The sequence below is a fragment of the Astatotilapia calliptera genome, chromosome 3 (genome assembly GCF_964374335.1).
Source record: "Astatotilapia calliptera chromosome 3, fAstCal68.1, whole genome shotgun sequence".
NCBI classification, from domain to species: Eukaryota; Metazoa; Chordata; class Actinopteri; order Cichliformes; family Cichlidae; genus Astatotilapia; species Astatotilapia calliptera.
In genome coordinates, this window is record NC_137424.1 from 60,276,874 (window position 1) to 60,300,519 (window position 23,646).

Below are 23,646 nucleotides of genomic sequence, written 5' to 3' on the forward strand. Positions count from 1 at the left end.
GAAACACGTTTTCTTTCACTCAACCTGAGCTTGTTACCTCTTTGTGCTTCATGTTGTGTGTAAACAGATTCCGACACCTCCAGTACTCGCTTTTACGTCGTCTAACACACTGGCAGACTGGCATTAACACAAAGCCGTTATACAACGCTTTGAAGCAAATAATTTGTGTTAAGAACTTTTTATATTTAAATAATTTGAATTACTCGATGAATCGTTGCAGCCCTACTCTATATCAACTTTAGGTCCTCTCACATGGAGCTTCGGAATTTGTCTACAATAGGGAATTCAGTTTATTGCTATGCACAGTAAGGAGGTAGAAAGCACAGTTTTCAACAAAACTATTTTACGCCTTCATTTAAATTTAAAATTTCATTAAACAAAAAAAAAAAAAAACAAGAACAAAGAAAGGAAGAAAAGTTCCCAAAATGTAAAGAAAAAAAAAAGATATCCAGTGATCAAAATTAAGATCATTATTCTAAGCTAATAATGCTAAAGCTTGTTTTTTGTTTGTTGTTTCTTTTAATCATATTTTTTTATTTAATATTAGTATTCTTTTTCTTAACCCATTTCCTCTTTCTGTTCCTGATATCAACAATGAACATTGATTTTGATGGTATTTTGCCAAGAATCTTAAAGGTCAGACAGGTTATTATTGCAATCATAGCTGGACTGGGCCGATGGTGATTTTTCGTTTTTTGCGGGCCAATTACTTTTTTTTTTTATTTAGTAACGGTATAAAAGATGAAACATGGCGGATTGGCCAGATGCTGCCAGATGTGTAAAAAAACCCTCAGTTGTTTGGTGGTGGCAATGGTGGAGCTTCTACAGAGGCCAGCAGGTGGATGAGGGAAAGGGGAGGCAGGAGGAGGAGAGACCTGAGGCGGCCGCAGGTCCGAGTGTCAGGTGAACTGAACTGAACTATATGTGGGTCAGATATAAACCAACTTTAGGATTTTAGGAGTTTATTTTTGTTGTGCTGACTTTTTACACTCAGTTACAATAACTCGTACTGCTACTAGCTAGCATGACGGAGTTTCTATACAGCTGGGTAGGTGTCATGATGTTACTGATAATAAACTTTATTTTATTCATAAGGTTAGTTAGTAGAGTTGCCAACCATCCCATAAAAAATGGAATCATCCTGTATTCAGAAAAAATATTACGTGTTTCATATTGAGCTGAAAAGGAACACAGTTTGTCTCGTACTTCAGCTAGAATAAAAAAAAGACAGGAAGGTACACTTATTCTGTGTCTTTACACTTTCAGCTGCCTTTTCTTATCTTCTTTTCTCTCCCTTCCTCTCCTGTTGCTACTTCAATCATGAAACTGATAAATGATCAGCTGATCGGCTTTTCTCTCTTGTTTGTTTATCGCCCACTTTGCGCCAGGAAGAGGAAACCAGTGGATGTCGCGGTAAACAACAGCAGCACGTTTAAGCTTGATCAACTGTTATTAGAATTTATTTAATATTACCTTCTAGTATCAGATGATGTTTGCTGGAGCCACAGCTGTTAAGCTGCTGGTCATGATATCGGTTTGGTTATCTGGTTAGAGGGAAACATGAAGATGAAACCAGGAGATGTCCTTACTGAATCATCAGAGCTGAACAGGTGATGGAGAAACAGGTTTACCTTTTAGGTGACATGAATGAGTTGAAGGGAAGTTATGAACTGTTTCTGAGAGACAAATAACACCAGGATCCTTTTTTTATGTAGCTGACAGCTGGTAACTGTGCAGGGGCGGGTCTAGCAAAGTGTTGCCAAGGGGCCAGGTAGGGCATTAACAGGGAAAGGGGGGCACAAAGAAATACTTTTCTTTCTTATTCTCATTTAAAATGTCTCGCTTTTAACAAATAATTATCTGAATCTTACAACCAAAGTTTTTATCTGATGTAAAATGCATAGAAATCATACATATACCAACAAGACAGTTTACATCCCTGTCATAACAGCGTGTGTTTTCATTTAAAGGCTTTATGGCTTTTCCGATAATACCTGGTGGGCCGGTCTCTAGTCAAAATGCCCGGGCTGATTTTTTTGTCCCAGTCCAGCCCTGATTGCAATTTTTAGTTTGCAATGTTCCTAGTATATGTTATTGGCATCAGCAATTTTATTTATTATTAGTAGGATTGTTGCTCAACACTTTCAATTTCTCTTTCACCTGCCACTGTGACCACAATTTTACCCTTAAGTGATTATTTTACCCTCAAAATGTAACTACACTTGTCTTCTTTCCTCAGCCCAGTGGGTGTGTCAGAGTATCCTTCCATTCTCTTGTGCTTATCAAATCCAGGGTCGCAAGGCAAAAACAATATATTCAATATAAATTCATGTGTATATTTAATATACACATACATACATACATATAGACGTTAAGTAATTGTACATTCCAAATTCCTGTAATTTTAAATATGTTTATATTGTCTATTCTGTAAAATAGTCAGATGTCTATTCATATTAATGTACAGAATTCACCTGCTTGCTTCTACTACTGCTTGCTGCTACTACTGCACATTCACCCAGTGTATATACCATACATGTCAGTCTGCCCCAGGGCAGCTGTCGCTACAACTGTAGCTGCCTCCACCAGTGTATGAATGTGAGAGTGAATGAATAGTGGTATTGTAAAGCGCTTTGGGTGCCTAGAAAAGCGCTATATAAATCCAATCCATTATTATTATTATTATTATTATACATATATATATAATGTTCTTCCTCTACCCCCCCTCCCATCTTTGCACATTTCGAGGAGCATGTCGGGCTACATTTCACTGTGTGTTATACTTGTATAACTATGCATGTGACAAATAAAGAACCTTGAACCTTAAGTTGTTTTATCCTCTCTCAGATATAATGGACGGTAACGTGTATTAATCACATATTTAATCATATCACATTAGTTATAGTAATATTACTTTCTGACTTTACCATAGTAAGAGCAGTCCTGTCATTAGTTTACATACATGTGGACCTGATCTTCCATTCCACCTTTCTTGACACATTCAGGACTCATGTGTATTTCATCTGATCATGAAGAAGATGAAGATATTGCATAGTTTAAAAAAATATGTTTAGTTGTTCACAGTGCAATATGTATATCCAGTTACTAGGGTTGAAGCTTAAATCTAAAGATTTTTGAGCTTGGTGTAGCTGCCAATTTATCATAGATGAACCAACAAACAGTCCAAAAAACAACCGTTATCTGTGTCCTTCCTGTAAAGTCTGGCAACATCTAAAAACAATCTGGGTTTTGGACAGTGTGTAATCTACAGGTTAATGATTTGCAAGTGTTCTGCAGACCCAACTTTCCGTAAATGACAAAATTCAAATACATTTAAGGATTGCACAATGATACCACAATGTTATTTATAAAAAATGCTAAACCTACATCTGGTTGAAAATCAGTCATTAATAAACTTTGGGACAACAAACAAAAATAACAACAACAACATAAAACATGATTAGCAGAAATCTTCTTGAAGCCTTGTCGGCATTCAAGTATTCCTGCCCTGAAACACTAGTTTCTTGATTTTTCCTGACCTTAATATTAATAGGCATTCCAAGCACACACCCAGGAGCCTACATACATACATACATACATACTATAGCATAACATTTTAAGACATTACCCGAATAAAGAATTAATGGCATCTGATGGTGAGTTTACGGAGTGCAACCAAGTGTTGGGCTTAACCCTTTAAGACCTACCATAGAACCAAGTCCACCAGAGCTTATATTATATTTTTACATGATGTGGAGCCATTTTTGGGAGCATTTCAAGTTGCTATACATCAATACAACCATTATAGCCCAAATATTAATAATATGTATGCATTAAGTGCATAGTACTTATATAAATTGTAAAAAACTGCAATAAACTACAAAAAAATTTAAAATCATTTTTGTTTTTTTAACATATATTTCTAGTTAGAGAAATTTAAGAGGCTTATCCCTCAAAACTGTAAATACAAAAAAAGTTGCATAAACTATTTTCCCACCACAGGAAACTTATTTTGAGTGTCTTCATAGTTTTATTTTTGAAATACACCAATTTTCATATACTGCAGGAAAAACGAAAATAAATGTTATAATGCAAATTTGCAAAATAACAGCATATGCATCAAAATGAACGATTTCCAGCAGTGCAATATGAGTCCTCAGCATCCCAGAAACGACACAGAAAGTCATAAAGTCAAACATAACTTTTAAAAACACAAGTATAGGCTCATAAGGCCTTGATGGTAAAAAGCTACATTTCCGCAAAATGACGTCACTTCCGGTTTCGGCCAGGTCATGGCGCACATGCGACAGTTCACGCTGATGGACGTAGGAAGTGTTACGAACAGCTGATCGGATCGGCAAAGCGTGTTTCTGGAATATTATGTTTTTGTTGCTGCAAGCGCTTTTTATGCAATTTTTGCAAAGCTATATGTGGAAGGAAACCGTGACCTAGGACAAGCTGATGGCATAAGATGTAAGTACAACTCCTCCGGTTTCATATGCAAAAAAATTATTGCGCTAGCTTACGTGGTTGCAGTGCTACCGGGATTTAAAAATAGTTACGCAAAATGGAGCGTGTCCGCTCTGACCGGCTTTAAAGGGTTAAAGGCCCCATAGTACCATATCACCTCAGACTCATTATCCAACATTTGCAACCTTGTTATATAGTCCTTGTCTCAGGCCGCCTCCGAACAGACCTTCCAGCTCTTCTCTTCCTTTGTCTTTGACCAACAATTTCCACCACCATCCTGTTGTCCAACACTAGAAGAGGTTGCAATTAATCTGGACCCCAATCAATCCAGTATTGGATTGACTGGGGTCCAGTTCCTCCACTGCATAATGTATGTGGTTGTATAAAATTTGATGGTTTTACACTGAATATGTTTAAAATGTTGACCCCGGGATGTTAAATGATGGCCCTGATGAAGACCAAAAGCCAAAATAGCAAACCACCATAGCAAAAAATACTATATACTATGCACAATGCAACATAGAGGACTGTGTAGAAGTGTAGTTCACAAGGCCCGATGACCATGGAGAAATCATCTGAAGTGGCAACAGCTTGCAATAGGTCTAGGCTGCTGGGTGTTTCCAATCATGCACTTAGTTTTATTTCTTCACTCACCTTTATCACTCACTACCAATCTGCATTTCATCATTTGTCATTATTAATCTCAAACAAAACTGAGTGAATTGAAATTTAATTTTAATGTACAATAGCTCATATATAATTTGACCAAACTTATCCAGGTTTTCCAAAGAATTTACATTAGGATATGCATGAACTTTACCTGGAACATGTATATGTGTCTCTTTGCTATGGTTGATGTTCATTTGTTGGAGTCTGAAGAGACACAGGAAGATTACCTGCAGTCTCCACAGTCACTCTGCTGCTGACAGTATAGAGGTCATCAGGACCTCTGAGTGTACAACCTGGATGGACATCCAGTCCAGTTTTCTATGAGCCTGGGCCACAAAAACCAAACCATAATCGGGCCAGATGTGGCATAGAAATAGAACAGATAAAATACAAATAGTACAAATAAATAAATGAAGCAGACAGAAAAGGGGACAAAATATTAAAGTGTGAAACAGAGATGTGTGCAAAAGAGCTATAGCTTAATATGCTGGCTTTATATGCAGGGTAACCTGATGTGCAAAAAATAATTATTACTGTTCAAAACTAGGTCAGCTGTACAAGAGTCTGATGGCAGTGGGGAAGGAGGAGTTGTTGAGTCTGGATGTTCTGGATTTCACACTTCTGAACCTCCGTCCCGAAGGCAGAAGTGTAAACAGTCTGTATACATATACAAGAACAAAGTATGAAATACTAAGTAAAGCACAAAGAGAACTCAAAATATGACCAATGTCAAAGTATGGCATAGGCCCTAATTATATCTCCTTAGTTAAGCTGCTTTACACAAAATCTAAGGCCTCGGTTAATACAAATAATATAACTTCTAGTCCTTTCCTCCTCCACCGCTCTACAAGACAAGGGTTCCCTTTGTCCTCATTGCTATTTGCACTTGTCATAGAACCTCTTGCCATTCAATTACGCTCTACAAAAGATTATAAAGGAATAAGGAGATTTGGTGTAGAACATAAGGTGTCTCTCTATGCAGATGATTTGTTGCTATATATCACTGACCCTACTAAATCATTGCTAAAAATTATGACAGTTTTAACTGAATTTGGAAAAATTTCTGGATGCAAAATCAACTTAACAAAAAGCATATTGTTTCCGATTTGTTCTTTAGAAAAATTAGATAGCGCTACATTGATCTCGTTTCCTTATACAATCTCAAATACCTTCAAATATCTTGGAATAACTGTAACCCGTGAATTCTCTGGCCTTTTTAAACATAATTTTATTAATTTATACCATCAAACTGAACAGAACTTGGAAAGACTGTCTAAACTGCCCATCTCGCTTGATATCATTAGGATAAGCACTTTACCCAAATGTTTACTTTTGTTTCAATGTATCCCAATATTGATCACAAAACCTTTTTTTAAGAAAATAGACCAGTTAATCTCTCAGTTTATCTGGAACAAGAAGACACCCAGAATAAAAAAGATATTTCTCCAAAGAGCCAAGATTACAGGAGGAATGGGGTTGCCTTGTTTTCAGTTTTATCATTGGGCCTGTAATATACGTTGTATGTCATTCTGGGGAGGGGAACATAGACCTGATTGGGAACGGATGGAAAGTATGACTTTTTTCTCCAATACTCTTAAATCTTCGGTTCATTCAAACTCAGATCTGGGTAAGCATAAATGTAAAAATCCGGTAGTGTCTGACTCACTAAAAATTTGGTCTCAAATTAGAAAGTATTTTCATTGGCGTCAATGTTCAATCTTTACACCATTAATTCATAATCAAGCATACACATTGCTCTCAGGATCAACATTCCAGCTATGGACTTCCAAAGGGATACACACAATCAAGGATCTGTTTATTGATAATCTTTCTCCTTCGTTTCAACAACTTCAGCAAAAATTTTCCATAGAAAACAGAGATTTTTTCAAGTATTTACAAATACGTCATTTTATTAAAGAAACGTTTCCATCCTTTCCCGATGAACCACAAAAGCTAGTTTCAGATGATCTATTCTTAATGAACCTGCTAAAGAAAGGAGCTATTTCTAGGATCTACAACCAACTTTTGCAAATAGACAGTACAACTACATTGGACCACTTGAGAAATGCTTGGAGTGAAGAACTGGCTACTAACATCACTAAAGATCAATGGACTAAGGCACAAGAACTGGTTCACTCTACTTCTGTCTGCTGCAGGCACGGACTACTACAATTTAAGGTCTTGCATAGGCTCCATCTGTCTAAATTGAAGGTTTCAAGGATGTTTCCAGGAGCTGACTCAAGATGTGATCGATGTGGCCAGAATTCTGCCTCATTGTCACATATGTTTTGGACATGTCCTAATATCGCTACCTACTGGTCTAAAATATTTAAAACTCTGTCTGATATTTTTAAAAAACAACTCCCCCCAGACCCAGTAATGGCACTATTTGGTGTAGCTACAGTTAAAAACTTAAATAATAAACAAATTCGTGCTCTGAGTTTTATAACATTGCTTGCAAGACGCCATATACTTCTAAATTGGAAAAATAAAGCCCCCCCCCAACTCATTCTGCTTTATTAAGAGACACAATGTATCATTTACAGTTGGAGAAAATTAAATTTTCATTAAGAGATAATGTTAAACAGTTCTACCTAATTTGGCAACCCTTTATAGATTACTTTAATAAGTAAAACTGGGAGGTATGGCCTCCTCCCATATCTGCCCCAAGATTATATATATGGTTCTATGCAGGTGTTGTTTTTTTCTTTCTTTTTCTTTTTTTTTTTCTTTTTTTTTGGGGAGGGGGGTTCGTTTGTTTTGGGTTTTTTATTTTTGTTTTTTTCCCTCTCTCCCCCCTTTGAATATACTTATTTAGGATAATAAATGTGTATGTATAGACGTAGATATGATTGTTTATATAATGGTAATTATATTTTATGTAAAAAGGATGGGGAGAGGAAGGAAGGGAAGGGGAAAAAGAGGGGAGGGGAAGGGAAAAGGGGAAAATAGAAAAAAAATTTTTATAAAAAAATAAAAATAAAAAAATGTGACCAATGCCAGAATTGCACCAACGAATGTTACACACAGAATAGAAAACATGAAGACAGATTTCAAGGAGAAAAATCTCTAACAAAGGTAAGCAGCGAACAAAAGATAACTATATATTATGACTATATATAACTAAATATTACATAAGCAAGACAATGCATAGCAAACTCATGAGCACTAAGGAAGCAATTTCAGTTTAAGAGGACTCAATATAGATATCCTTGATAATGAGATATAATTTCACAAACGTTACTGTTCCATCTCTGAAGTTTAACACGTTAGGTACTTGATGTAATTATGTAGGAAAGCGACGTCAGCTCCTCAGCACATCCAGCACCAGCTGACATTCAATGGTTATGTAAAAGTTTAGACCCAAATCCACTATGAGGAGCCGGGCATAGGCATCTTGATTTTGTTAGCTGATACTGTATCAGGTAGGAAGTGGTAACAATGTTTATCAGTATGTTCTTCCTTATCATAATCATGATAATCCTTAGTGATAAAGACAATTAATTAAAACATTGTTCACCTTACATTGTGTTACGCCCCGACTCTGCTAGGTGACAGGGGAGGTAACATAAAGGAGCCCAGATTAAAAAAACTCAAGGTTTATTACCACAACTGAAAACTGTTATTGAAATGACTCACTAGGCCAGTGGTTCCCAAACTTTTTTTGCTAAGCCCCCCTTTGTTTTACAAGAAAAATGTTTGCGCCATCCCCCCGCGCACGTGCACGCGCACGCGCGCACACACGCACGCACACATCCTCCAAACACACACACCCATATTTTGCTCCATTGTGGTTTATTTCACACCTCAAACATTTAGTAAAAAATTAAGCAAATACAAGTAATCTGCAATAAATTACAGGTAGTAAGAAAATAAACTACTAAGTCTTTTATGTTGCGTTCACACCTGCACGGGTGTTTTTGAAAACACAGCTGTTTCGTCCACACATAAACGTCGTTTCGAATCACCGAAAACTGAGATTTTTTTAAAACTCCTTTTTTGCGTTTATGTTTGTTTATTTGTTTATTTATAAGGAACCCCATTAGCTTCCACAACAGTGGTTGCTAGTCTTCCTGGGGCCCAAACCATCAAATACCACCAAATAAAATGTTACACAATGAGTTGGATGCAAAAATGTCCACATAATTTGGCTCTTACATCCACAATAAGGTTTTACAATTCTGAAAATGTAAACATGTAAATATTAAAAATTATAAGAAAAACACTCAAACAAAATACACAATTTCCATTACAAGTGACATTACCCTCTACCCTTTTTAAAGTTATGAATAGAAGCCAATTCTCTAATTGCATAAGGCAACTTATTCCACTGAAAAGATGCTCTAAATATAACAGAGTTTTTCAAAAAGTTACTTTTAACTCGAGGAGTTACTAAATTGTGGTTAGTTGAGAATCGTGTAGCATGATTATGTATTTCATCTGGATACTGCAACTGAGCATAAAAAAAGTGTGGTGTGTTTACCAGTATTGCTTTCTTTAAAAATACAAGTAAGCCATAGTATAATTTAGCTTGTACAGAAAGCCAAGAAAGTTTATCGTGCATTTTATCAATACTTGTATAATATGAACACCTTAACACTTAATACCACCCCGGCCAGATTCCCATTATCTAGATATTTATACCAGTTATCTGTCATGTGAATAAGAGCTGAACTGGTGGAATAACCAGGTTTGTAGGCATGTTGAAACTGAGTGAGTAACTGATTTTCTGTTAGGTTTGTTCGTAGACGATCCTCTCCATAATTTTACTTAGAACGGGGAGTAGACTAATAGGTCTGCTATTGACACCATTAAAAACGTCATTCTTGTTTTTAGGAATGGGAATTATTTTTGATTCTTTCCACTGCAATGGAAATAAGCTGCATGCCAAAGATCTATTAAATATGTGACATATAGGAAGGGACACAAACTTGGCTGCAACTTTGAGCAGTTTACTGTCTATGTTATCAGAGCCAGAGGATGTATCGTCAGGAAGTGATATCAATAAGCACTCTACCATCTCCACATTCACTGCCTCAAACTTAAATTGGCATTGCTTATTATTCATGATAACATCCTGTATAAGACACTGTGATAAAGTGGGATCGCCTCTGCTCATATTAGATTTTAAATTTGTTATTTTATTGCTGTAATAATTCACAAAATAATTGGCTATGTCCTTGGCTTTATTTATAAACGTACCACCCGTGTAGATGTGAGACACCACCGGAGCAAGATCTCTACCCATCATATTATTTAAAACTTTCCACACCTTTTTGCTGTCCTTATTGGCCTCCTTGAGCTTAAGTTGATAATATTCTTTCTTCTTGCGCCTATTCAATTTAGTTACTTGATTTCTTAACTCGCGATATCTTGCCCACTCTTGTGGCCTGACAGACTTATGTGCTTTTGCTTTTGCTATATCCCTTTCTGACATTGCAGCCTTAAGTTCATTATCTAACCAAGGTGCGTAGCTCTTTGTAACAGTAAGTCTTTTTAAGGGGGCATGTTTGTCAGCCAGGTAGCAAAAGTTTTCAATAAACATAGATAATGCCATATCAGGGTCACTCTCGAGGCAGATGTCAGTCCAGTGAATTTCTTTTACGTCATTAATATACTTATTTGCATTGAAATTTTTGTATGATCTATGAAAAATCATCTTTTGTGCAGTTTTCTGTGGTTTCATTTTCTTGGGTTAACCTACAAGATTATGGTCACTATAACCAACTGGAATAGAAACAATATTAGAGCAATGCTCAGGAACATTTGTATATATATGATCAATACATGATGATGACCTTTGACCTCCTGCGTTGACCGTGACCCGGGTGGGAATGGCGATCATCTGAGACAGGCAACAGGCCGACGCTGATGAACTTATCTTTTTCCTTAAAGGACAAGAAGGAGCTGACCAATTAATATTAAAGTCTCGTAATAAGAACATGTCTTTGTTTTCCTCAGTTACTCTTTCCAGCGTTTCACAGATTCATTTTACATACAACATATTAGTACTTGGGGGTCTGTAGCAGCGACCTGCTAATACAGGCCTGCCATAGAGCGGGTGTAACTGAACCCACACAATTTCCAGGTCGTCAAACATTAAGTCCATACGTAGTTTGCTTGCCATATTATCATTAATGTATAGGGCTACGCCCCCTCCAAATCTGTTTCTGTCCTTCCTATACAACTTATAGCCGTTTATTTCAAATTCATTATTCTCAAAGGCAGCATCTAAATGTGTCTCGGAAATAGCCAGCACACTTATCGTATTTGTTGACAACAGTGACTGAATTTCCTGAATCTTATATTTAAGGCTACAAATACTGACTTGAGCCACTGAAAAATCTTTACTGGAGAATCCGGGAATAAGTATAGGATCAGACATTTGCAGACCGATCGATCACAACAGCTAAAAATGGCAACATTGCTGAAGTCTAAATATTAATTCCGGCGTTCTGTGACCTCGGTTTAACAATTAATTTGTCATATTTCAGGACAGCAATATCACCTCTGTCTCTGGCCGCTCTCAGCTGTGGTAACAGTTCTTTCCTCTTCTTCCTGATGGACTCTGAAAAATCCGATGTAAAGATTGGTACCTTTCAGTTTTTTCGGCAGATGAGAAAATGAATTGTTTATCTTTAAATCTTTGTAGTCTGACCACAATCGGCCTGGCTCGTCCATTTTCCTTGTATGGACCGACTCTGTGGGCGCGTTCAATTTGAATGCTGTCACTATCCAGGCCCAGCTTGTTCTTCAGCATATGTCGGACTTTCTCCTCTGATCTTTCCCACGTTTCTGCTTTTTCATCTATTAATCCATCCACCACAATGTTGTTCCTTCTCGATTAATTTTCTAAATAGTCCATCTTGGTTGTTAATTCTCTGTGTTCCTCGCGTATGCTGCTGACCGCCGATTCAAACTCTTTTAGTTTGCTTTTAATGCGCCTCTCTTCAGTTTGCAGCTCGGTGACAACCCCATCCGTGAATTGCAGGCTGGATTTAACATCCTGTACATCCCTTAGAATGCTGTCCAACCTTTTGTTAGTTCCATCCATGATTAATTGGACAAATGTCTTAAAGTTATCTTGCTGTTGGTGAATCAGATCTTTGTAAAACTCCCGTTGCTGTTCCTGTTGTGGTCTGGGTGGTTTTCCACAGCATCGGCTCCTCCCCACTGGGTGGAGTCTTTGCTGTTGATGGCAATCATACCAGCAGTATTTATGACCGGTGCACTCAACTGGTCTTCACCAGATTATCTGCCAACTTTAGTCAGTTCTCAGCCTCACGTCTGTTCCTTGGTGACTCATCGTGTGTATTAACCTTATTTCCTCTGTTTTCTCGTCAGCCTCTGAAACCCACCTACCAAGCTCTCCTGGATACAAGTTTGCAGCCGCCGGTAATCTCTCCCCATTTTGGAACTGCCAGTCTCTCCTGCCTGCATCCCTGCATTGCATGCAGCACCCACCTGGACCTCTCCTGCCTCCCCCCTCCACGCAACCCCCACCTGCAAGCTTGTAAGTGTATTATCCTCAGATTCACTCGCAGCCCTCTGTGGGATTCCCCTGACTGCTCTCTCCTCTGTTTCAGTGCCCTGGCCCGCCACAGTTTCCCCTGCCCAGTACCTGCACCCAGTTATCCCTGCCATCTAGTTATAGTCACAGTATTTTCTCTCGCCTCAGACATCTAGTTTATGTTCCTTAATTCTAGTCTGCAATTTCTGTTAGCCTCTGAGCATTGTAAATAAAGTCTCTTTTCGTTACACCACACCTCTGGCCTCTGGGTTTGAAACTGCACTTGAGTCCATCCCATTTCCACGGGCCACTGTGCCATGACAGTTCCAGCATAGCGTTCAGCGTGCTAACACTGACATAGCTGTCATCCTCTGCCGGTAGCGCCTTGACGGCCTTCGGGGGCATATCGACCAGATCGTTTTGCCCCCCCACCCGTGAAGATCGCTTCGTGTACAATGGTGTTCACAAAAACGTATACGTGAATCAAATTATACATGATACGGTGCGATGTTCTTTCTTTCCACGCTCACCGCTTGTTGAGAAAAGAATGTGATGTGTCTAGGTATGTAGGGCCAGTCCATATCTAGCGACCTAGTCCGATGTGACTATGTGTGAACGAGGAATACAGAGTTTATCACGCAACGTCAAAGGTATGTGCCTTTTTCAGCTGTGCGCCACGTTATTGTTTACATGAGATGAATTGCAGAATAGCAGATAGAGACAAAATACTGTTAATCTGACTATCTGCAGGTTTTACAGGCTTACACATACACACACGCAGTTACTGTCCCTCCATTTAGAAAGGCAGAGGCGTCACGGTGTAATTATTTTACTGTAGTTGTTTTTTTTTTTCCTATGCAATAATATTCAACACTGCTACATTTTCAAAAAATGCCTCTCTGTGCAAAATGGGTTCAAAAACATGAACAACTGTGGGATACTGTTTGTCCGGGATTTGGACAGGGGGAACAAATCGTGGCAGGATCAGCCTGATCTTATTTGTATCCCGCTGTAACTTTACTGTATAAAGAGCTAACATCTCCAAAATGTCAGGAGTAGTTAGTCATTACAACAAGTGTTTGTGAACTAAAAATCAAGAATGTGGGATCCTGTTTGTCTGTGATTTGAAGAGCCCAGCGCTGCTCTCGACACAGGGAAAGGAAGGGAAAAGCAGTTATGCAGGGGAGACCTACCTCGACACTTGTGCAGGTGAAGCCAAAGGGAAGATATGCTTCACCTTATTTTCTAGTCTTTGGCTTGGAATGAAGTTGGTTTGAAAACATATTCAGCGATGCTTCATCTTGCGTTTCTGTGGCCGCCCCGTGCTAGCAGTGTCCAAGCCTTTTTGTTTTCCCCCCCCCCTTTTCCCCCCCTGCCATGGCTCTGCACCCCCCCCCCCCCCAAAGGGGCAGGCCCCACACTTTGGGAAGGTCTGCACTAGGCATTGAGGCAATTTAAATAAACAAAAAAACAAACAACTAATATATTCAAATAACACAAGAACACTAATAGAACACTAATCATCTCACAGGCAGCAACTCAAAAACAGAGATTCAAAAGCCACCAGCACAAAGGCAGAGGCCGGAGGGACAACCTACACAGTCTGTTCAAACCAAAGACTCCTCCACGACTGAAGAATCCTCAGCTTTTTGTACTCCCAGTGTAACAGCAGTCTGGCGAGGAAGGAGCGGCTAGCAGGTCCCGCGGGCATGTGGTGTGGAGGTTAGCCGGATAACTCGAAGCCAGTCAGTTAAATTAAACAACAGACCTTTATTCCTTGTAGCAACATAAGACCATACAAGCCAGGTCTCCACGGCTCTACACTGTCCGTACATACATGTGCGGGGATCGGTAGTTGCCGGCGCCAGGCCGTTACAATGGTGAGGTCTATCCTGAGAACAGAACACGAGCAGCATGTAATGGCTGCCACGCTATACTCACACACACCCCTAGGAGACTCCCCCTCAGTGGTGCTATAACACAATAAGGGTTGTTACACCAGGTAAAAGCAGGCAGCCACATCATTGGTCCACTGCGTCCGAGGATGCAGCAGCAGCCAATGGTGTGTGTGGACTGGCACACTCCAATCTGCATGAAGTTTGGTGGGCATAGGTCCCTGGCCAGCCAATCACCTGTGATTCCTGGCATACTTGATTTTCCATACAGGAAGGCGGACCGACATGAGACCAGGGGTCGCAACACATGGCTGACTGATGTTCTAGAGCTGAAACAACACCCTACCAGGAAGTGGCTGATGCCTCACTTCTTTGGAGTGATTCAATATTTGTTTTCGTTTGTTCAGTTCACTTCAGATATAAAATACATAACTGTTTTGCTACAAATTTAGCTGGACATCATAAAGGACACTGAGGTGCTTTTCTTCTGTTCACCATAACAGAAATGTGAGTAGTTCTCAGAACCATTATGGCACAGAGAAGTTCAGACACAGGCTGTATCCCAATTCAGGGTCTGCAGCCTTAAAGTACGCAGCCTCAACGGTCCTCAAGGGCCGCGTACTCAAAGACCGCTAAGGCCAGAAGTGCGAGGCTTGTGAAACGGGACGGTCTAGCCTCCGTCGTGCTGCCCAGGTCGCCTAGCAACCATGATAGCTGGAAACGTGTGGTTGACAGAAATGAAGGAGAACATATTTTGTTCATTTGTTTGTTTCTACACAAGCTTTGTGTGATTTAATAAGTATCTGAGGCTGAGACCACAGGACTGCTGGGGCGGCAGCATCTCTGCTGGGGACAGGAAGAGACTGAACAGGGTGATCCGAAGGGCCAGCTCTGTTCTAGGATGCCCTCTGGACCCAGTGGAGGTGGTGAGTGACAGGAGAATGGCGGCTAAGCTGTCATCCCTGTTGGACAACGTCTCCCACCCCATGCAGCAGACTGTGACAGCACTGAGCAGCTCCTTCAGTGGGAGACTGCGGCACCCACGGTGTGGGACAGAGAGATTTCGCAGGTCTTTCCTCCCCACTGCTGTCAGACTCCACAACAAAGACTTTAACTGAACAAACACACACATCCACACATGTGCAATAACACTAAGTGCAATAATCTTTTCTGGCATCGTTGTATTTTTACTCAGTTGTATATAGCATTCGTATTCTATTTTTATCTTATTGTATATTTTTATTCTATTTTATTCTACTGTATATAGTATATTATTTTATTCTATTCTGTACAGCTGTGTACTGTATTTATTCTTATTGTATTCTAATTTTTGCGTCATAACTTTTGCACTGTCCACTTCCTGCTGTGACAAAACAAATTTCCCACGTGTGGGACTAATAAAGGTTATCTTATCTTATCTTATCTTAAAACATGATTGTTGGGCTTCATTTCTGTACTGAACAGTCATTTAAGATTAGCTAGTAAATAACAGTTAGTTAATGTTGTTCATGAGACTAAAGTCAGTGTAAATATGATATGGCCAATATTATAGTTATTATATTAAGATAAAAGTGGATAGGATTTGCTGAGGTTTTATTGGATCCAGAGCTTTGTTCCCATCAAAGTTTCAGATACCTGCAAGACTACAAACTTTCTTTTTTCAGCAGTAGGACAACAGTTAAACAAACAGAACAGGTCCCAATGATCCATCAGTCATCAGACATTATTCATTCATACATATGACTCAGAGAAAAGCTGTATGTGCGCACTTTAATTTAGTTTATTTTTTTGGGAGGGGGATATTTAGCATTTTATTTGATTGTTTTAAGTACATTGATTTGCAGCTGCTATGTGTCAAATATAACAATTTGTGCACTGTTTACCCTGGTGTGGTCCTTCCTTATTGATGTTTATACCTTGGCTTCCTGCTGATTGGGACTTTTCTTGCTAATAAACCTTCAGTAGGGTTACACATCAGTACAGCTTAAATGGGCTCGCTTCTGATTTAATTATTTCCAGTTTTTCCACAAGGTGACGCTATAGTACATGTTTAACACATGTTTTGCTGGTTGCTACAAGGCCACATAATGTAAAATTTGGGGGGGGGGGGGGTGTTTGTTTGTTTTTTGTTTCTAGTTTGAACATTAATATGAGTAAATCAGACTCTCAGGTTTACTGTTACGGATGATTTCGTTTTCTTTTTTTTTTTTTTTTTGAAGGCTTAAACAGTTAGAGCCCTGCTGTTTAGCCAGAGCCTTACTTTTGCATTATTGATATTATATTTTAAGACATCAACCTCAAACATGATGCAAACCTTTTCTTTTTAACTTTTGTTTAAGAAAATTATAGAAAACAGGAATGCCAAAAAAACCATAAACATCTTAAATTATTTTAATAATGTAGTAAGATTAAGGCAACCTGATCTCCTAATAGAAACAATTGTTGATTGCTATACTGAGAGAAGACACCAAGAGTGTAGTAAGATTGTAGGAATTTAAACCACTCGAAGTTAGAGAAAGAACCTTTGTGTGGTTATATCGCAATTTCTACTTTGATACGGTAAGTCACTGAAGAGCAGGCGGTTGTTGCTTCCCTAGTGACATCATTACTCACAGATGCTCAACAATGTTCCTACTACAGCCACAAACTACCAGACCACGTTTGCCTGGAAGCTTGTAATTCAAAATGAAGGATTTTAGTGGCCATTAAAATATGTTCATAATTTCCAAATAGAAATAAAAATCATGACACAGTGCTCTCCTGTACAAGCTGCCTTTTTTGGTTAAGCGTATCAGTATTGGTACTGGCATCAACAATACTGCCTCTGTATTTTCTTGGTATCAGATCAATACTAAAATCTGTAGTATCACACAGCACTGTTTTTGTGTCTCTTGGCTGACTAAAACACATATGTCCTATAACTAGGACTTTACACTTTTAATCTGGAGGGCTAAGAAATCTGACCTGTTATCTGCACTTTACTGACATCTAGCTAACATTTAACACTGACATTTACTGACATAAATACAATAAAAATACAATATATAAACACATACTGATATGTACTAAAAAGTACATACTTTTAGAAGCATATATAACCCTATGTTCATACATATCCATTAAGATTTGAAGACTGTGTATAAGAATATTGCATGTTTGAACGGAAAATTAGTTATTTCCAGGTTATACACACACAACTGGGGTCTTTGATCATTCTTCACTTACTGTGTGTGTGTGATAGAGAGTGAAGATGTGAGATGCTGTGTTTGCTCCAGTAATACATGGCAGTGACAGAGTTCCTCTGCTTGTGTTTCCAAGAACAGAAAAAGAAACCTGGTGCTGGAGCGACTGGGAACAGGATGTTCTAAAATAAATAAATATTTGTGTATACACATCTGTTGTAAATAGTAGCATCCTCAAGGTCATTTATTTTACAAGTTTTACTCTCTGGTTCAATTTATTTAAATGATTTCCAAATGTGTCATAGGTTACACATATTCTGCTGAACCTAATCTGTGTTCACAACCTAAATGCAAAGACATGTTTATTTTTGATAATGCAAGGTAAGGAGTTGCTTTTCACTGTAGATAAATCTACTCTAAGAGATTATATTTTAATGGGAGTAATCGTCAGATGTTATTTCTAAAAATCAACTTTAACCAACACGATGAATTAAACCTCGAAACAATTAAATAAACTTTTTCAAATCATTCCGCCAAAGATCATCTGCAGTTTTGAGGGTAACTGTTTACTATAATGCTGTTTGGCACTGTTGCTGCATCCTGCTACACTGACCAACAGACACCCTCATATCAAATACTGGATATGCAAATATGGGTGGAGAAGTTTTTCTGGATAGGGTGACACAGGGTAGTCAGAAAAGCTGTCAAGTACAGTTTATGCAACACGGGGACCTTAAACACATGCAAGTCATGACTGTGACGTCTGTTATTATAAGCATTGGCTACAAACATATTGTGTGTAATTCACAGAGGAGAGAAATACACAGTACATGCTCATAGTTTGTTTTTGATGTGCACTGTTATCAGAGTGGTTTTCTGGTTGATTGCAATAATAAGCCAGACTAGCGAAAGACAGGGTAGAAATAGAAAAGAGGGAGAAAACATTTAAAAGAATGGAGTTGGAGGAAAAGGTCAAAGATAAAGTAAACAGACATGCAGGGTGTCTAACTGCTGCTTTTTTAACAAAGAGTTACAGACATCACAGGATTAAATAATAAAGCCTCTTTGTGGATGGTAGGGCTGGTGCTGGGTCATGTCTCATATTCAAACACAAATCTATCACATTTCTTTACTGATAAATCCTTGAATAAACATGAACATTATAAACTGAACTTTGCTTGTGCTGGAGAAAAATCAGGTGATCCTCCGGCAGTTCATTGACACAGGATAAGGGCGTTTATGTGCCAGTAAAAGCCCCGGTTCATTTTTCATGCTAAATTTATATTTGCTTTTCTTTCTTTGTGTGTTATGAGTATGTATGACCTCTTTCGTTGTCCCCCCCCCCCGTGAACAGGCATATCTAAGACCAGCAGTCTTCAGCTCCCCACACAGGATCTGCAGACTGAGACCAAGAAAGAAGAACAGAAGGCAACATTGCAAACGTTTTTTTTCTTTTCATTAAAATGAATGTTCTCACCACTGGTTTGTAAACCCAATGCAAATGAAACCCCTTTAGGTCTTTATCAGAGGTTAAGGCTCTGTGATGAAGGCGCTTACTGTGCCTCTGCTTGTGTGCACCATGATGGCTCTTGCCCAAGTTTCTTGTGAGTATTTAAAGGCAAATGTGTAGATATTTTTAGATTTTACATACAAAACGTGATTGAAGAATAGCAGATTTTAGATGTTTCAATCAGTCAGACTTTTTTAAGTGTTAATTGTTCATGAGCATTTTATCTTTGTGGTACTGAATTTATGATACTGTGTTAACTCTCTTGTTTATTTCTTGTCTGTGGCTGAAGCTGTCCCTGCAACTGTTCCAGTTTACAGTAATATACCCTTGACAGATGCTCCTCCTGTACCAGGTGAATGTAAGATGGTTATTTTAGGATGAATATCTCGATGATCCACCTGTAAAAAATTAGAACAGCACATGCTCTACATTAGTAACTGCAACCAAAAACATTTTCAGCCCATGCAGATGCAGACATTTGGTGAATGAAACCATTTACAACAGATGCAATATAACAATATTTATTTATTTTAGTTTTTTCCCGTAAAAGCCAAAAAATGAAGAGTGACAACAGATTAACTATTCACTGGCAGCTCAATATCAACATTTCTTGTCCATTTGTCCTCAGAGGACCCTTTTGGTGGCTGGGTTCCATCTTGCCCTGATGGATGGAGTATGCACAGTCAACAGTGCCTCCTCTTTGTTCCAAGATACATGACCTGGGCTGAGGCTCAAGTAACAAAGATATTGATTTTTACACTAAGTATACTATGAAAGCTTGGAGTACATTAATGATGTAAAATTTCTTGGTCACTTAATTCTGTCTGTTTGTCTACGCTGTAGAGAAACTGTCAGTCTCGTGGAGGACAGCTTGCATCTGTGTATAGTGCCAGTCAAGCTTACGAGATTCAAAAGGAGGTGCAACGTGCTGGACGTGGCTATGGACAGTTTTGGGTTGGAGGCCATAATACTCCAGCGGTAAATAGCATGGTGTCTAGCAGTTTATGAAACAATTGCATTTTTAATTAATATGAATTAGCAATTTTTTTTAAAATTTTGCTTTAACAGAATCCTTCCTGGTCCTGGAGTGATTATATGGGCGTGTCTGCTTTTGCTGAGTTTTGCAGAGGACAGGAAGCTAAACATAAGCACCACTGTTTGCAGATAACTTTTGGTGGTAAGTCTACCCCCAACCCCATCAAAAAAAAGAAAAAAAACTGCTAGATTCAAGAAGTTTATTGTCATATACACTGCAAAACACAAGTGGTGATGCAGAGCAATGAAATTCTTACTTTGCAGGTTCCCTTCACACAACTAAATATTCAACTAACTAAAATAAAGAGTAAACTTAACTCTGAGCGTAGAACATAGCACAGAAGATAATAAAGTAAAGCAAGAGCTTTGTAGCTTATCTGTGGGTGTAGACGGAATTTAGCATAAAGTGCAAGTAGTTGCAACACTGTCACAGTGGTGATAGTTACAAAGTATGCAATATTAACATGTTTATATTGTATGAAGTTGTATTGTATTGATTGTGTATGTACAAAATAGCAATTTTTCAGGTCAAAGATAATCAACAACAACTAGTCAGTGATTCAGTAGACTGTGGATAGAAGCTGTTCTTTAGTCGGGTTGTCGTTGCTTTCACACTCCTGTAGCGTCTGCCAGTTTTCTACTGATGAAGTGTGCCTTTTTAATGACACGCTGGAAAGCCTTCCTGTTGTTGTAGTATCCTTCCAGCTTCAGTCTGTACTGCCTCTTGGTTTCCATGATGTATCTACGCAGATCATAGCTGGCCTTTTTGTTTCTATCTGCATCACTAGAGGCGAATGCAGCGGAGCATGCATGTAGCATGGCATGTACAGTTCAACCGTGGCTTCTGGTTTGGATACGTTTTGTAGCATGACAATATTGTCAATGCATGTGCTGATGTAGCTGGTGAACACTGATGCATATTCCTCTGAATCCACAGAACTGTCCTCTGCTTTTAACTGGGTACACATGCATCAATGATGATATAGCCAAATGTAATTAATTAAAATAAGTTGACAAATATTGTATTTAGTTGTGTCTTAGCAACTAGCTACACTCATTTTTTTGCTAAAAATTGTCCCCTCATTTCAGAAAGTTTTTGTTACATTTTATAAATTTTGATGAAAGAGGATCGTTGAGTCATAGTGTCACTGTTTGAGACCAATTCCTGTTTTATTTTTTGTGTGTTTTTTGCAGAAGGAAAGGCAGGATGCTTGGATGACATGAAGTGTGAGACTAAGCTCCCATCTATCTGTGGTAGCCTTATCATGTGATCTCATCACTAATGCAAACCTACACTTCATCAGTAAAAACACTGACGTGTTTTTCAGCTATTGAGTCTTTCTTGGTATTTCTGTTCTGTTGCTACAGCATAAGGGATCAAACGACACATACAATAAACTGCAGAAGGATTTTATGTTTGGAAAGGCTTTAAAAATAAAAGAATGCTTTCACACAATGTACACATTTGTTTTGGAAAGTGGACTGTATTTCATATTCTTATGTAAATTAAAACACTAAAACATTGAAAGAAACTGGTGGTCTGTTGCTCCATGTTACAGCTATAGTTCTACTATATTCAAAGCACAACATGAAGTAAGTAATTTTTAGTGTACACCTGTACAGCTGGGATAGGCTCCAGCACCCCCTGCGACCCTGAAAAGGATAAATTGCCTGTATTTGTATAGCTCCCTAAGGACCCCAAAGCGCTTTACATAACCAGTCATCCACCCATTCACACACACACATTCACACACTGGTGATGGCAAGCTACATTGTAGCCACAGCCACCCTGGGGCGCACTGACAGAGGCGAGGCTGCCGGACATTGGCGCCACCGGGCCCTCTGACCACCACCAGTAGGCAACGGGTGAAGTGTCTTGCCCAAGGACACAACGACCGAGACTGTCCGAGCTGGGGCTGGAACTGAACGAGGTGCTAACCCTGTTGAGCACCACAGTGAGCCTCCTTCACCTTCCCCAATGTCTGAGATACTGAGAAGTAGGGGTGGGTTTTGATAATCGATTTATCGATTAAAATCGATTCTCGCTTGGATAACCTGTTATCAATTCATTAAAATCCTGAATCGATTTTTTAATATAAATTTATTTTCCCCGAAATGCCAGAGTCTCAGGTTAAACCTCACAAAATTTCTTTCTCTCCTGACAGCACGGAACCGGACACGAGCTGATTCTGAAGTTTCGGCTTTGTCTTTACGCCTTTTTTGCCCTGATTCTGAAGCTGCAGGTTTTATCTCTCTCCAAACAATATTGAGTAAACCAGCAGCAAAAAAGCAGCAAACTATGCTTCACATAAACATCGTCATGAATTCCCTCTTATTGTTTTGCTGCCACCACGATAAAATCACACAACATGCACAGCTCTCTCTCTCTCTCAGTATACTTCAAGAACAGTTTCCCGTCTAAAAATCTTTTTTTTTGCATTATTCGCTTGCTTGTTACGCACAACTCCACCATTCTTACAGCGCTGTCGGCCGCTGTTTTTTTTTCCTTTGACTTACTTCCGAAAAGAAAACGTCATTTCTGCCATTCAATAGGCTACTGAACAAATGTAAACTTTTTTAAATTATGCAAAATTGCAAAACGCTGTGTCTCTAATAAAACCTCTGTAACTTTGCTCTGCTTCACTTCAGCAGCATCAAGTGATGTTTATATGTTCATTAATGGTTTTCTTTTGTTTTTGATGTACTGCAGAATATTTTTATAAAATCTCAGGCCAGGAAAATCACCTACATGTTTTTCTCAGCTACTTTGACACAAAGGCATCTGCTGTGATGCTCACACCTTTGATAAAGTCTTGCGAGTGTCAGCTTCCTTTTTATAGATACAAAATGAAAAATGTACTGATCTGAATTATAATATTTCTGACTGTCTGAGGCAAATTTCCCAGATTTAAATCAAATTGGATCGAATCGTGGATCAAATCGATTCGGGACCTTGTGAATCTGAATCGAATCGATTCTAGAAATCAGTGACAATACCCAGCCCTACTTATGAACTACCTCCAACGCTTCCGTGACTTTTGATGCAAGTGAAGAGAGATGTAACATCTCTCTTCACTTGCATCAAAAGTAATGTAAAACATGTAAAAACATGTTAGAACATGTAAGAAACATGTAATGTAAAAACATGTAAGAAGGGGAAACCTGCAGTCAGCTGAGACTGAAGAAGTCACTTGGATTAGTGAAAATGTCCAAATGAACAGAATCAACCTTTTGGGATTGACTTCCCTGGATGATTAAGCACGCATCAAGACATTATTTTATTAATATCTTTAAAATGCACAAACAAATTTTTTTGCAGCACAAACCAGCACAAACCTAGCACAAACGTTTGATACCACTTTTGTTGGATTTGAA

At 38.7% G+C, this 23,646-nt stretch overlaps 2 protein-coding genes and 1 long non-coding RNA gene across 4 annotated transcripts in view; 2 read left to right on the forward strand and 1 right to left on the reverse strand.

The window, feature by feature from the left end:
- The window catches only part of LOC113018995 (uncharacterized), a 134,981-nt gene that overhangs the window by 58,234 nt on the left and 53,101 nt on the right, over positions 1-23,646 (reverse strand). The window lies entirely within an intron of this gene.
- On the forward strand, positions 12,087-12,904 carry LOC145425579 (uncharacterized). The gene is made up of 2 exons (XR_013906300.1): positions 12,087-12,652; positions 12,726-12,904. It is a non-coding gene; the product is annotated as an uncharacterized LOC145425579 (long non-coding RNA).
- Positions 18,935-21,803, forward strand: LOC145421900 (type-2 ice-structuring protein-like). The gene is made up of 7 exons (XM_080292863.1): positions 18,935-19,154; positions 19,243-19,330; positions 19,526-19,588; positions 19,865-19,971; positions 20,080-20,214; positions 20,305-20,413; positions 21,466-21,803. Exons 2-7 carry the CDS (start codon positions 19,270-19,272, stop codon positions 21,540-21,542), a joined length of 552 nt encoding a protein of 183 aa, XP_080148989.1. The 5' UTR covers positions 18,935-19,154; positions 19,243-19,269; the 3' UTR covers positions 21,543-21,803.